This window comes from Lycorma delicatula, chromosome 9 (genome assembly GCF_047948215.1).
Source record: "Lycorma delicatula isolate Av1 chromosome 9, ASM4794821v1, whole genome shotgun sequence".
Taxonomy (NCBI): Eukaryota; Metazoa; Arthropoda; class Insecta; order Hemiptera; family Fulgoridae; genus Lycorma; species Lycorma delicatula.
Window position 1 is genome coordinate 106,367,999 of NC_134463.1, and position 15,464 is coordinate 106,383,462.

The following is a 15,464-nucleotide window of genomic DNA, read 5'->3' on the forward strand; positions in this document are numbered from 1 at the left end:
TTTTTTTAAACTTGATGAATTAATCACCACAGAAGCTTTGGAGCTTGCACGTGTGAATATAAAAACATAATTTTTTAGAGTATGAAAAATGCCACGCCTGACCGGAGGATTCGAACACGGAATCTCCAAATGAAAGCCCGAGACGCTAATATTTCGCCACAGTTGTTTAAAATACATCATCTCCTTTATTTTAGGATATTGAATTTTCTCTTTTTTGTTAAAATCATTCTAAGTGATTTAATTAAAAAATATATAAAAGCTAACCACACAGTTGTAGGACGTTCCCGTCACGCGGCTTTTTTTCTGATGTACGGCTTACACACACAACTTAATTTAAAGTATTTATAATTTTACTTAAATATTATATTTTTGGTTTATTTAATTGAATGATTATGGTGTTGCGGAAGTAGCGACAACTTTAAATATTTTTAATTTATTTAATTTAACCAGTCACCTGTGACATCATAACATAGCCGGCGACTACAGCAGCTGTACGTCAGTGCTACACTAGCGCTCCTTGTGGTAAGAAAAAGTACCAATGACGCAGTATTCCAACAAAAATTATTTTTTGGAAATATTATTTTTTAATTGTTATCAAATGTAAACACATAAATAAAATAGGTTTACAAATTTCATATGAAAAAAATTAAAATTTCTGTTCAACTTAAAAACAAAGAAAACATCAACAAATAAAACAATCAAAAGGGTGAATAAATTAAAATATTTAGAAGAAGTAATAACTCCAACAGGACAAGAAAAATAAGGAATAAATGCTAGAGTACAGAAAATGGAAATAGCGTTTCATTTAACTGGAAACCTGTTACAGTAAAAATTCCATATCAATAAAACCAAATGAAGACACTATAGAACAATAATCCTTCCACAAGCCTTATACGATTCATAAACACTACAAACATTCTCTTGTAAAACCAAAAGCAGAGTTGAAAAAAAATCCTCAGAAAAATATATGAAACGAAATACAAGGATGAGATAAGAAATATGGAGGAATTATATCAAGAAATAGAAAATATTGAAACAATTAAGAAAAGAAGGATAAAATTCTATAGGCATGCAAGTAGACAGAACAATAATAGAGTAACAAAGAAGATTTTTAATTTTATTAATGAAAAAAAAGACGAATACAATTTGATACAGACCGAAAAAGACCTCGAGGAACTTCAGATAAACTTAAATGACGATTGACTGAAATGATAAGTTTAAATGAAAGAGATACATTTAGGAAATTTATTGATGAATTAAATTTCAAGGAAAAATAAAAGCTAAAAGAAATCCCAAGTGGAGCGAAGAAAAATGAAAAAAGAAAGAAAAACAAGCATAGATAATGAGGATAAATAATAATAATAATAATAATAATAATAATAATACGTATCCTTCAAATTAAAAAACTTTAAAAAGTATTAAAAAGATTTTAAAATTAAAAAAATTGTGCGTACTATTACTTTTTAACGTTTAAATCTTTTAAAAATAAGCATACATATATTATATTTCCACACATTATAGATTTTTATAGTCCAATAAATATTCATTTAAATTTGACATAACCAGCACTCACTGACCTTCTTCTCACTGACCTGTTACACGACTATAATTATTACTTTTTTATTTTATGTAAAAAAAAGGATTTTAAATATTCCTTAAAATAAAAAAAATTATTATTCTTAAAAGGATCGTTGATCTTAAAAGTAGATAAAATATAGACTGATATTTCAGTTAGGTAAATTAGTTTGAATTTGTCCTTGTATGATGCCGATACAGAGGTTTACTTTTTAATTTCTTGTACGAAGAAAAATTAGTATTGTGATCACGAAAAATTGTGGTTTCCAGATTTCAACGGAAATATCCATTTTGACAATCCCTGAATCCATTTTGACTAGTTTCGGCGTGACGTCTGTATGTACGTATGTACCACGCAGACATACTTTTTCTTAACTGCAGTACTAAGCCCTCTTTGAGAGCTTTTCAACTATATATCATAATTGGTTCTCTTTTCATTGCTTCCAGAGTTATAGCTAAATAAAATTTTAATCAATGTAATATTTTAATCTTAGGGTAAGGAACATCGGTTCGAATCAGACTTCATCTCCTTTTTTTTAATTTTCCTTTTTTAATTTAAATATATTGATTTATTAACTATATTAACTTCTCATTGAAAAAAAATTTTACGATGAATAATAATTCAATAACGAAAAAAAAATATCAGAAGTTTTTAATGAAATAAAATTTGATGTACTTTTCATTTTAAAAAAATGTGTAAATGTAATTTGATAGGTGTACAAGGAAGTCATGTGTTGTCCACATCATATTTTTTATACGGTCAAAATCCGTCATATGCCCACAACGCTTCTTTAGTTAATTAGTTCTTAGATGTCGCCACTGAAACGCTTCCTAGAAATAAGAAAATAAATAAAATTATGAATATAATCTAACCAATCTTCTCGTTTCGCTCGCTAATCTTCGCTCGCTAGTCAAGTTTAGCGACCGAAGCGAGCGTAGGTTTAATTTGGTTAAATTACATTTATAATTTTATTTATTTATTTTCTTATTTCAATACAGAATTTCAGTGGCGCCATCTAAGAACCAACTAACTAACGGAAGCATTGTGGCTATATAACGGATTTTGATCTAAATAATTTTAAAATATTAATTTTAATTTAATATAATAAAAGTCGTTGTATTAATGGTTCTTGAAAATTAATGTTTGTAATAAGCAATTTAAATAAAAAATTAGTAATCTAATACATTAAATAAATATATTTTTTAAATGTTACTTTTTCTTTTTTGTAACTTAAATCATATATGTAATTCAACGAAAAAAATTATAAAATTTTCCCGCATTCATCGCAACAGACCACTGGTTAAAAATTATTGGTGTAAATCTTACCTAATATGCTGATAAATATATTTTTACTTCAAGGTAAACAACGTGCAACAGAATATATATACACGTATGTAACGCGTCTGTTCTTAGCGTAATGGTACTTACGTATTAACGCCACCGCATCTACAGCTTTATTTAAAAACAAAGTAGTCAATCGGATTTCGGTGGAAAATGGGCCGAAACAGATTCAAAACAGAATATAAATGGTTATTTATATTTATTTATTATATAAATATAATTTAACCAAACTTAACCTACGCTCGCTAACCTTGACTAATTAACACCGTAATTTTTTTTGAGTAGTTATTTAATAAATTCGGCATTTCATTATTTAAATAAGTAATTGTAATTACTGAATTTATTAAATAAATACTCAAAAAATTACGGTGTTAATTAATCAAGGTTAGCGAGCGAAGCGAGCGTAGGTTAAGTTTGGTTAAATTTTATTTTTAAAATAAATATTTATTTATTTATGTTAAACTCTATATCGGCCCATTTTCCACCGAAATCCGATTGACTACTTTGTTTTTAAATAAAGCTGTAGCTGCGGTGGCGTTAATACGTAAGAACCGCGTAATTTTTTACAAGCTACAAAAAAAAAAAATGAAAAAGATTTTAAAATAACGGTTAAAAAGATGCAGAGAATAAATTTCATAATTTTAATAAAATATTCCTCCCAATTATGTGCTTGCGTGTTAGTGGTTATATACTTATAATAAAGATGTACTTAACTCCGATCAGAAAGTACATCTCGTTGAAATAATTAGAATATTACGACGATCTCGCGTAAAAAATAATTAATTACCACTGTTCTGTCCTTGGTAGAAAGTTAAAATTTAGCGTGACGGAAAATGTTTTACATATAGGAGTCCATTTATTTTGGACCTCCTGAGGTCTTTCCTGTTACAAAATAGCAATTAGATTAACACGTCTGCTTTTTATTAAATTTACAATGTTTATTATTTATATTAAAATTTTAATTTATATATTTTAAATTTAAAAAAAAATTTAATTTAAAAAATTTAAAGTTTTAAAAATTACATTTTTTTTAATTTAATTTTTTTTTATATTTACATATTTTTTTATATTTTAATTTATTTAGATTGATAACAATTTTTACATTGGAAATTATTCGCTTGTCTTGCCTTTAGAAAATACAGCAACTCACCTGTACCCAATTCTCAAGTATAATAATCCAAAGTTGCCAACAGCGCAGTTTTCATAGGTAATATAAATATATTTTGAAACTGGATATCAGGTCAATTTTTGGATCAAACTTATTCGCCGAAACGAGTAAAGAAAGCGCTGACCCCAGAAAAGTTGCAATGATAATTGAAAAATAAATATTTTATTTGGTTTCAAAAGTAGTTTTCTTAACGAGAAATGATTAAGTTTTCTAGATGTGTAACAGAAAAAACCCAAATCACCACATTAGCCTTAATTCTTATATCTACAAAAATATTTAAAAATAAGAGTTGTACTCTAGTAGTTAAAAAAGAGAGAGATAAATATAAAATTTAAAAAAACACGAATGCCGAAAAATCATTGCTGACGTAGATCGTTTTTTTTTTCTGGTTTGATTCCATCGTGATTTTGTATTATACTAGCAAATAAACCGTTTGAATTTTGAAAATCGGAAGATTGGTTGCGAAGATTTCCGAATAACCGTGATCTCTTAGATCGAGAATGTACCTGATGCATGCAAAAGTTACCCTTCAACCTACTGACAAATACCTCATTTGAATTTTGAAAATAGGACGATTGTTTGCAGAGATATTATACGAACACCTCATTGCACCTCCCAAAACAGCGCTCCAGAGAGGGGCACCCCGTTTGTTACAACTTTATGGTGATGATTGGTTTAACCTAGCACTAAGTGATCGCATCGCCTCATACGCAGTTCCCACGGGAAGCTCATTATTATTAAACAGAATGTTTTTTCATTTATTTAATATTATTTTATTAATGTAAATTTAATTCTATTATTTTTGTAATATTATACATTCGACTGATTTGAATCATTCAGTTCAAACCCAGCTAACACAGTAATAGAGGCTCACAGTTCATAATTCAATTCATTAAAATTTGTGCTTCAACCGGTAAATCTCCAATATTACAAATATATATATACTAGCAGATCCGGCAATGCTTCGCCATTGCTAGATTTGATATATATACTCGTGTATATATATATATATATATATATATATATATCAAAAAGTAATTTTTGATAACGAATTTTTTAGTAATCTTTTTATATACATAGATTAAATGAACACAGTTTAAAGTTTGATAACACAATAACAAAATGAACATTACGGGACTTCGCAAAATACTTTTCTTTTCCCCCATTTCCCTTTCCCCTTCATCTTCACCCTTTTATTTTTTCTCCTCTCCCTTTCCATTTACTTTTCCCCGTTTTCCCCTTTTTATTTTTTCCATTTTCCCTTCTTCCCTTTTATCTTTTTCGTTTTTTCTCTCTTTACCTTTTCCGATTTTTCCCCGGGCGTAAATAGGTCCAGTGGTTTTTTAGTCTATAGCGGACACACATATCGGTAACATTGAAATGGAATCGTAAAATATATAGTATAGCGTGTGTTGCTTTTACGTCCATCCCAACCCCGCACGGGGAAGACATCCACCTTGTGACGTTACCGGTCGTTACACCACCCCCTCCGTTCCGAGCCCTGAGGGGCTTTACCGGAGTAAATCCCCTCAGTAAAGGCTCCTTAGTAAATCCCCTAGAGGGTCTTTAGACCCTCTAACTGATTACATCTCTCGGTGTTCAGCCAGGCCTCGGTCAGGATGCCACCGATGTAAATGCCTCGGCAAACATTTGCATTAGTAAAATACAAATCAAATTTTGCTTTCACATAGGCCTCAAACGGACATCTTCACATCCAACCTAACATGATTCCCTCAAACTAACTGACCGAAACCGCGAACCTCGCGCCTAGTCCAGAGATAACAGCACCGTTCGTGACTGTGAATGCCTCAGAAAACGAACGTGTTGAAAGGTAAGTCAGTGATACACTCATACCAATCAAAAGTATGTCTTACGCAACATAGAAATTCAGACCTACACCCAAATAAGTCGACCAATTTAGGTCACCTAATAAGTGGAACGTAACTTCATTCCGGTCCCCGCAGGAGCCGGGGACAAACCCCATACCCCCACCTGATCCCATTATGAAGTCTCGCGTGGCATTAACAAATCACGATCAGACCGCCAACTACGGAACGAAGCTACGTCCCCGGTCGCGCGGGCTACCATACCCCGGCAGCGCGGCCACCCCCACCAGCGTGGTCAGTCATGTAAAAAGAGTTTTAAAAAAAATAAAGGATGTTTTTTTTTTTTGAAATGTGAAGAATTAAACATCGGCTAACATGATTCATATTTTAATCCTTTTTAAAATACACAGATTAAAAAATTACTTCAATTTTTGTAGGTGAATTCGTTAAGTTGAATTCAACTATAACAGCAGAACGATAATAATCTTCAGGAAATAATTCACATTTTATTTTTACAGATTTACTTAGTATTACATCAAGTAATCTATCGATGTCATTCGAAACGGAATGACAACGTTCATTTAATTTTAATTTTAAAAATTTAATTTAATTAATTAATTTTATTTTATTTTATTAAATTTAATTTTAAATTTAGTACAAAAATTATGTAAACATAACTTTGTTGGATCCCAAAGAAAAATTAAAAGTGTTAACTTAATTTAAATTAACTTGCATTTAATTTAACTTCACTTGTGTGAACTATCTAGCGTTGAATCTCCTAGATTACTGTGAGGAAGTCCGGTGACTCAAACGCCTTCATGAGCTGGACCAGGAGTCTGAGCGACTCTTGATTTGGGACGACATTAATTTTGTGATTAGCATCTTCTCTATGCCTGGTAAAGAGCCTAAATTCGTTTCATAAGCAAATTATTTTTACTGTATTGTTTTTCTTTTCCTTTTCTTGTAATATTATTTGTTTCACGCGTTTTTGTACGTTTTATTAAGTAAATGTGTGCAAGTGCATTTATACAAATGAACTATTGTTTTGCGCATTTATATACTGTGCTATATTTATATCACATTTGAATTATTTTCTTATGTATGTTAGTTTTATTGAGGGAATTCATTGGAAACTCCTCATCAAGCGCCTATTGTAATTCTATTTACTTATGGTTCCTTCTTGGAACCGGTTGTAAATAAATGAATAGTGATATAAAAAAAAAATAATGTTTAATTAAAATCAACCAAAACTAATCTGTTAGAAGAATCAACACAAATATCATCATCAAAAATTTTAAATAATTTCTTATAATCTAAGGTTGCAGTTAAAGATATGTATACAACAATGCGGTAGAAACCAGGGTTGTGGCCAGAGTTTATTTTACTTTTAATAATTCATAAATAGAAGCAGATCTAAACTATACTAAGTACTTTAACATTTTGCAATAAATGCTATCAATATCCCTTCGTCCTAGATTAATCTTTTTCATCTAAATGCATAATACCTATTATCAAAAACCTCATTACTAAAAATATTTTCCTGCAACCATGTCTTCTTTAAAACAACACAAGCATAATCAGTCTAAAGTAGAGAAACAAAAAAATATATTCACTTCTGTTTTACTAAGCCCTCTCTCATTTTGATTATATTTATAATGAATGATTAATGAACTATGATTAGAATTATAAAGTTAATCTACAACGTATGGAATGTACATTCTTTTGTATGGATTTAAAAAGAATGAACTTATACTTTTATATATAGATTATAATGGTCCGTGCGCATGTGATTATCTGTACAGATTTTTACTTAAAACCGAAGAGCCGCTGGGCCGATCTGAATATAATTCTTTAAAAATGGCAACAAAAATAAATTGTGAGGTTTTCCTCGTCAAAGCACTGTAAACTTTAATTTCCATAATTACTACTATTCTGTCTTTTGTAATTTGCTCGTAGTTTCTTTTTCAAATTTCTTTAAAGCCTGAATACTTTGTTATTTATCAGTATTATTCTCAAACCATGTGAGTAACGAAAACTAGACGGTCCTCACTAGACGGGAATGGCGAGCGAAGCGAGATCTGCGGCCTGGGAAGCTCTTGGATCGACCTCGGTGCTCGCCTTCGCCGACCTGAGCCATAGAGGTTCAGTGGGTGGAGTCCCGAGTGGGGCTAATATATATATATATATTCAAAAACTCCATATTTGTATCAAATTTTTAACTTTTTCGATCAACTTGTTTTCGAGATACAATTATTTTAGAAATAATGTTATATATATCCCAACTCTAAATCCAAATGACTTAAAACTGTGTAATTTTAAATTATTTAATACTTTCATTTTATTAAAGCTCATTTTTCTACGACTAAACTTACTTTTATAAAAATATAAAAATAAAAATAGGAATAATTACTAATCCCTTTTTTTAAATTTTGTAATAAAATTTAATTTCCATCTATTTATACCTTAAATATAGAAATTTTTAAAAATATTTTCGAAGATGTTGAGCCAGTCAAGAGAGGTATTAATTAAAATACGGGCCAATAAAAGTACGTACATCTTGCAAAAATGTCTATAACTTTTTTGTATTTTTTTTAAATACGGAGAACTTGAAAAGTCGACGTTTACAAAAATCCCGATATTCAAAATTTTGACCGATCGCTGTACTTTACTTTTACAACCATATTTATGCTGCTGCGGTTGCGATAGAGCTACCGCTTCTGCAACAGAGAAAGTAAACATTTTCATAAGAAAAATTTTTTTCTCGAATTTTTGTATGAGAGTTGCCTTCTGTATAATATTAAATATTATCTAATACCCGAAGTTGTACAGGGTATTTCAATTTGTTATATAATATATAAAAGGAATCAAGAAGGCCCTATATAAAGTAAATAAAAATACGATAATGTAAACAGAAAAAAATATATAAAAGCGATCTTATCTTAATTTGATTGAATAGAAACCGATAACAATGTAGTATATCATGAATAATTTCATTAATTAATACTTACGATATTCGTATTATACAATTTAGGAACGATTATTTTTTATATAATCAAATTTCAATCTTTCGTAAATTTAAATATCTTTTTTTTATTAATTGCTTAATTTAAAAAATACGATGTTTAAATTTACGAAATGAATAATTTAAAATAAAATATAACTATAATTAATTTTAAACTTACAGTTTAGATGTCAAAAATAATTTAATAAAATGAAGAAAAAACCAACCGTAAAAAAAGAGTAGATGTAAAATCAGACGTATTCTTTAATACGTACAAGGAGTAACGATATAACACCAAATGCTAAAAGAAGGAGACTGGCTGCACACGACGGTAGTTGCCGACAGACTGATTTGAACAACAATCGTGTAAGAGAAGTACACCATAAACAAGCGAGCTTTCCACTCTTCTTCCTCTTAGATATACACACACATACAAACAACACATTTCCAATTTCTCTCCCCACTTTTTTTTATCATTCTATACTTTTTACATTTTCTCAACCCCCATATCTTTTTCATCTCAATGTAAACAGATCGTTAGGTTTTTACCTCCCTCCCTTTTTTTTTGATAATAAAGAGAAGGAAAAAATGGAAGAAACAATTTCAAAGAAAATTTGTCTTTATGTCTATCCGTCTCTGCAAAGCTGCAATTACCAAATGTAAACTTAAGAAATAGTGACCTTGTAATTCGACTATATGCATTATTATTCTCTGAAGATGTTTGTTTATTTTCTTAAAACCTTTTACTTATTCATTGTCTCAATCTCTCTCTCATTGTAAAACATTTTATAAAAATAATGATACAGGTAAGTATATTTGTATATATATCTTCAGACAACTGTATTATATAAATCTTGTTTGTCATAATCATATTGTTACATATTTTACAAATCGTTCTTCCTTTGTTGTAATAATTATCTTTATAATTCTTTTTTCCAAGACAAACGGAAGAATGACAATTATTATAAGAATTTTGTTTAAAATTTTTAACTTTAAAAAAATTTATATTTTTAGTGTCTTATTTATAAAAGCTAAATAATTGAAAGCTAAATGTTTTGTAATAAAAATTAATTTTTTATCCGACCATCTTACTACCAAATGACTTAAGGTAATATTGATTAATTTCTATCGACTCATGACTGTTTATGATGATGTAAGAAGTAATGAACAGAAATGAAATGAAATAAATAATTAATTACGAGAACAACTATTGCATCGGATTATGAAATTTATATGCACATTTATGTGTATATATGCATAACTGTACACATATATTACTCCCAAAAATAAAGTCAGAAAAAATAAACATTCTACGCTACACTTATAAGGAAAATAAAGGAATGATTTACGCAGTGACGGCTCGCGTATAGGCACTGTGGAACTACAGCACCCCCTATTTCCACTTCATATCGATATCATTTAATATAATGAATCCTTCTTTCTTTATACTTGTACAATATATAATCCTTAAGCTTAATGTCAGTAGCCATCCCCCAGTTTATGAAAAATACAAATATCTTTTTATGGAAATGTGCGCTTCACAGTTCCAGCGACGTGGTGTTTGGCTGTTGCGCGCTTGCGCAAATAGGAAGCTGCACGCAAGGCTGCCAGGGTGAGAGAGTACTGTCGTTCCAGCAGTTCCGACCCTGACGTGCTGGTGGAAGGTAGTTTTTTTTTACTCTGCGTGTGTACGGAATGTTCCTTGTTCGTTCCCTTTTCTAGTTTAGTCGGTGGAAGGAATATGAAAGCGTTTCAGTTGTTTTTTCAGTGGTTATCAGAAGATGGAGGAAAGAAAGGGCTCTTTGATTGCCAAATCTGTCCAAAAACACGCAGAAAGGGCGAAATAGAAGGTAATTAGTAAATGTAATTATGTGTTTGTTTCTGTGTACATAGAAATTTAAATTAAGCACCATTAAACTATAGTATTTTTAAGCGGACATTTTATTAAGATATTATCAAATAATATTATAGAATATTATCTGTAGTGATATTTTATTATTTATTCGGTTAAACCGAATTTAAGCACAATGTGCGTAAAAACCGTTAACCATATTCTTGAATGTAATAAGTGTAGAATTAGATTATTATCCTGCTCCCAGCTATTTTATTTGATTCATTTTCTTTTGGTTCTTTTATTTTACAGAAAAAGGCCAAGAAAAAAATTTCTGGAGCAGTATCTCCACTAGTTTTAGCTACGAGCCGCCATTAGAATTACAAGTATTTTCTTGTTTTTTCGCTTAGCCAGATATTCTGTTCTACACTTGTATATAACATACATACATATATATATGTATATAATTCTACTCATTAAAATATATGTTAGTTGACACGCATTTTATAAATCTATAAGTTCAGTTTTCTCTTTTTTTTGGCACAGGGACTGGATAGAACTTTCCGGTATTGTTGGGCTATTCATACTTACTGAGACACCAAAACTGGGTAAAAATAGCCATTTGACACTCCATAGATTCGGGATACCGACCTCTCAAAAATATTATAATTTAAAAAATTCTGTAAATAAACGTAACGGGAAGTTGAAAATCAGTATACATACAACAGGAATTTGTTCTAATTTCTTCAAAAAGAAGAACGGACGGGACCGAGAGAGGTGAGGTTTTTTTTAATACACGATCTTTTGCCAGTTGGATTATCTATTTTGTGTTTTGTTTGACGAAGATAGAGCCAAATATGTTTTCTGATTTTTAAGAAATTGCTTCCAGGAAGTATCCTTGACACCAGGGGGAAATACGTAAGGGGTAATAATTTTTCATAAAATTATTACATTTAAAACTGGTAGCTGCTATCTTCTTTAGACGGGAATGTAGAGAAGATGAGGTGAAAAAAAATGTTTTGGTCACCGAGCTAATACAAGTTGAACACCAGGTCTCCTCTGCCACGAACTACTTCTGTGGCATCAATAGTAATAAAGAAACTATCAACTTTTGTATAGACTGCGGACAAAAACCAACCCGAAGAGAAACAAATCCAGGCTTTTTGAAATAGTTCTATCTATCCATTCCTCTATAATACCTCGAAATATTTTTGATTTTACTATGGTGTTGCCCAAAATCAAAGAAGCACACATTATTGATCAACAATTTTGTTTTGACAAGTTCAAATGTATTAATAGGAAATTGCTTTTTCTCCAACTACTCTAAGAACAACCCACGCAAACACAATCGTTCGAAATCAGAATTAAGATTTTTTAAGGAAAATGTTTACTCAACTTCAGACATTTGTAACGTGTGAAAGCATACGATAGAACTTTAATTCAGCAAGAATCTCATTGGAAATCTCAAGAGGAGATTACTTGTACTGAAAGTTAAAAATCAGTGCTCTCATTATGTTTACCGTATATCCTGTTACATCCAGATAATTTAATATTTCAGTGAACGGATTAAATTTCTGTGATATTTGGATTACTGAGTACTATAATAAGTTATTATTAAAGTAATTCCCATGGAATTAAAAATTGTTTTCAAAACTCAAGTAATCGAGTTAAATCGTAAATCCCATTCGAAGTTTAACGACTAAAAAGGCCAAGGTTGGAGCTCATAAAAAAGTAACTTAATTTTTTATCTAATATAAAAAATTTTATTATTTTTTAACAATAGTTATAAAATAAAACCATATTACACATGCGTGCGCGCGTTTTATAACAGAATAAAAATATTTGTTTTTATTTATTTTATAGTTTAATAAATAAATTAATTACTTAAACTAAGGAAACACCCACTTTACCTATAAATTGTATTACCATTACATTTAAGTTAAACATCACTATATTTAATTTAAGTCAATTATCATTATATCTAAGTTATCAATACAAATTCATTAGTAGTAGTAATTAAAGGTACAGAAAGATATAATAATAACACAGTAGTATTAAAGATACAGAATTGCTCAACTTCAAGCATAAATTACTTTTATATCCGTAAATGTCATTCGTATTTACTTTGTTTTTTCTTCAAAAAATTAATTAAATAAATCGATTTTAACACAATCGATAAGTAATACCTACAGTAACCATTCTTCCTTAAATATTTTTGTATTATTCAATCTCCACTGCATAGCCCATTTTGCCGAATTTATCATGTAATTCGACTGCAAACGGATATTTTTTGAGCCGCTAGTCATTAAAAATCTCTGAAACTAATTAAAATTATATAAAAAACATAAATAGATACAAATAATGAAATTAAAAAATAAATTATACAATTTGTAAATAAATAAATATTCACTTTGATAACCGGATACCAATTATACATTTATATATTATACATTGTACTTTGACAAACATCTTCAACAAGCGTCTAGATTTGTAAAATCATGGTGGTGGTCGGAGAGCTTTCCCCTTTAATCGTAACTTCTCACCATAGGCATAATTCGAATCGCCCCTATTAGATAAGGTTACTAAACATTACTATTCAGTAATGTTGGACAAATTCGACGACCACTAATCTAATTTAATTTAGGTTTCTTAATATTACAGGGAACTACGTTTGAGTAATGAGTTTACATTTTCTGTTTCAAATGGCAAATTTTTCCTTTAAGATGGCAGCAAATACAGCTACTGGGAAAAGAATCAAGACTTCGCCCTAAATCGCAGTACCGCCTGGCGGGTGTTTCTTTTTATTACTACTTTTTAAATATTAATATTTTTTATATTTATTGTAAATACTGTAGTCAAAAAAAAGAAGAAGAAAAATGAAGTAAAATACACATCGGATTTTGTAAAAGTATCTTCTCAAAAATCATCAGCCTTTAATGTAGGCACAGGACTGTCTCCTTGGAGGCCGTGGAGGTCATTTCCCGATTGACTTCGTGATTATGCATAGAAAGAGGATACGGTGCTATGAAAGAAGTGAATGCGGCAATTACTGAGGAAATGTTAAGGAATTGGCAGGAAAGATGGGACTGCTGTGCGAAGAGCCGATGGATCTACAGAATGGTACGCAATGTTGGGAGATGGTCCGGGAAAACCCATGGCTCGCTGGATTTTAATCTTACTCAGCTGATGGCGGGCCATGGGGGATTTAGGGCGTATCTAAGTAGTCAGCTATAAAGATAGTTGACCCTTAACCAAAAAATTATAACAAGATCCAGGTGATATTGGATACTAGATCGTGGATACCGGTGTTCTTTGGTGGTTGGGTTTCAATTAACCACACATCTCAGGTGTGGTCGAACTGAGAATGTACAAGACTACACTTCATTCACACTCATACATATCATCCTCATTCATCCTCTGAAGTATTATCTAAACGTTAGTTACCGGAGGCTAAACAGGAAAAAAAGGAAAGGAAAGGAAAGGTGATATTGGATAAATGTACTACACAAAAAAACATCGGGCACTTGCCAACTCATATTACAATATCAGCGACTGTTAAAGTTACTGACATATATTAGGCTTTTGATTAATTCAGCCAATTAATGCTAATTACTCATTCGTCACAGTGCGAATAAGAATCTATTACCAAATCACCACAAATAAAACATTTTCGCGGTATTGGAACAATAATTTCATCTTGTAGAAATATTGAAAAATAAGTTACAAACAATTTGAATTAGCTGATGTTCAATTCACTATAGTAACATTCTTTTCAATATTAGAGTTGTGGAAAATTCAGTTTCAACTGGAACAAAGTTTTTGATTCAAAAATATAGGTATTGGGATAATAGCTCTTGTCCATTCATTAATTGAAGAGAAAGCTGTCAGGATAATTAAGGTCTCTGTATCCTTATATCTACTATATAACATTGTTTTATTTAATTTTTTTTTATATATAAAACAAAATTACGTAACTAACCAAAATGACCACTTACACAACTAACTCATGAACCCACAACGTCCCCTAAACAATTTCTGTTCAATCACCCATTACCAAAAAGAAATCATACCGATACGCTGTAGTAATGATTTTTCAAATAATTTTTGAGTACAATCTTTTTTTATAATCCTGAAGAAAAGATATAAAAAAATACTAGAAAACTCATTGCAACTCGATTAATTTTTATTGAAATGTTCCAAATTGTATATCTAAAACATTCGTTCTTAAACTGGGCGATAACGCTCCCTTGTGATCGCTGGAGGCCTTCAGGGATGAGGGTGATAGAAGGCCCAAAAAAATTGGGGGCGTTCAGGCGGTCTAGGAATACAATGACTGATTAAAAGAAAAGGGAAAAATTATGTTTTCCTGATATTTGAAACTAAAATTAAATACCTACTACACTAGTACAAAAAATTAAAGGGACACCTATATTTTATAATAAAAAAAAAAATTTGTATTCAAACTACTTTGAATTTGCAATAAGAGGCTCAGTGACGAATAAAAAAATATTAAAGCTTGAATACTCCACGTTTTGACAGTATACTTCAAATTTCAAAAATCATCAAATTAAAAAAAATCAGTGAGAAGAAAGGTTTTAAAAATTGTTTCAGTAAACAGCATTAAAATCGTTTAAAAACTTGAGACTTTAGCTTAATTCCTTTTTTTTAAGTCTCTCTACGATTTTTCTGAACCAAAATGTTTCACTTTGAAGAGAAAAGGC

At 30.2% G+C, this 15,464-nt stretch overlaps 2 protein-coding genes across 2 annotated transcripts in view; both read right to left on the minus strand.

Moving 5' to 3' along the window:
* The window catches only part of LOC142329793 (aminopeptidase N-like), a 124,630-nt gene extending 115,337 nt beyond the window's left edge, over window positions 1–9,293 (minus strand). Inside the window, exon 1 of the mRNA XM_075374595.1 lies at window positions 9,140–9,293. The gene's annotated coding sequence lies outside the window, so the exon portion shown is untranslated. The remainder of the gene's footprint in view (window positions 1–9,139) is intronic.
* A 3,526-nt stretch (window positions 9,294–12,819) lies between these two features.
* The window catches only part of LOC142330727 (aminopeptidase Ey-like), a 122,318-nt gene continuing 119,673 nt past the window's right edge, over window positions 12,820–15,464 (minus strand). Inside the window, exon 15 of the mRNA XM_075376173.1 lies at window positions 12,820–13,064. Coding sequence (XP_075232288.1) covers window positions 12,930–13,064 — 135 coding nt within the window. The 3' untranslated portion in view covers window positions 12,820–12,929. The remainder of the gene's footprint in view (window positions 13,065–15,464) is intronic.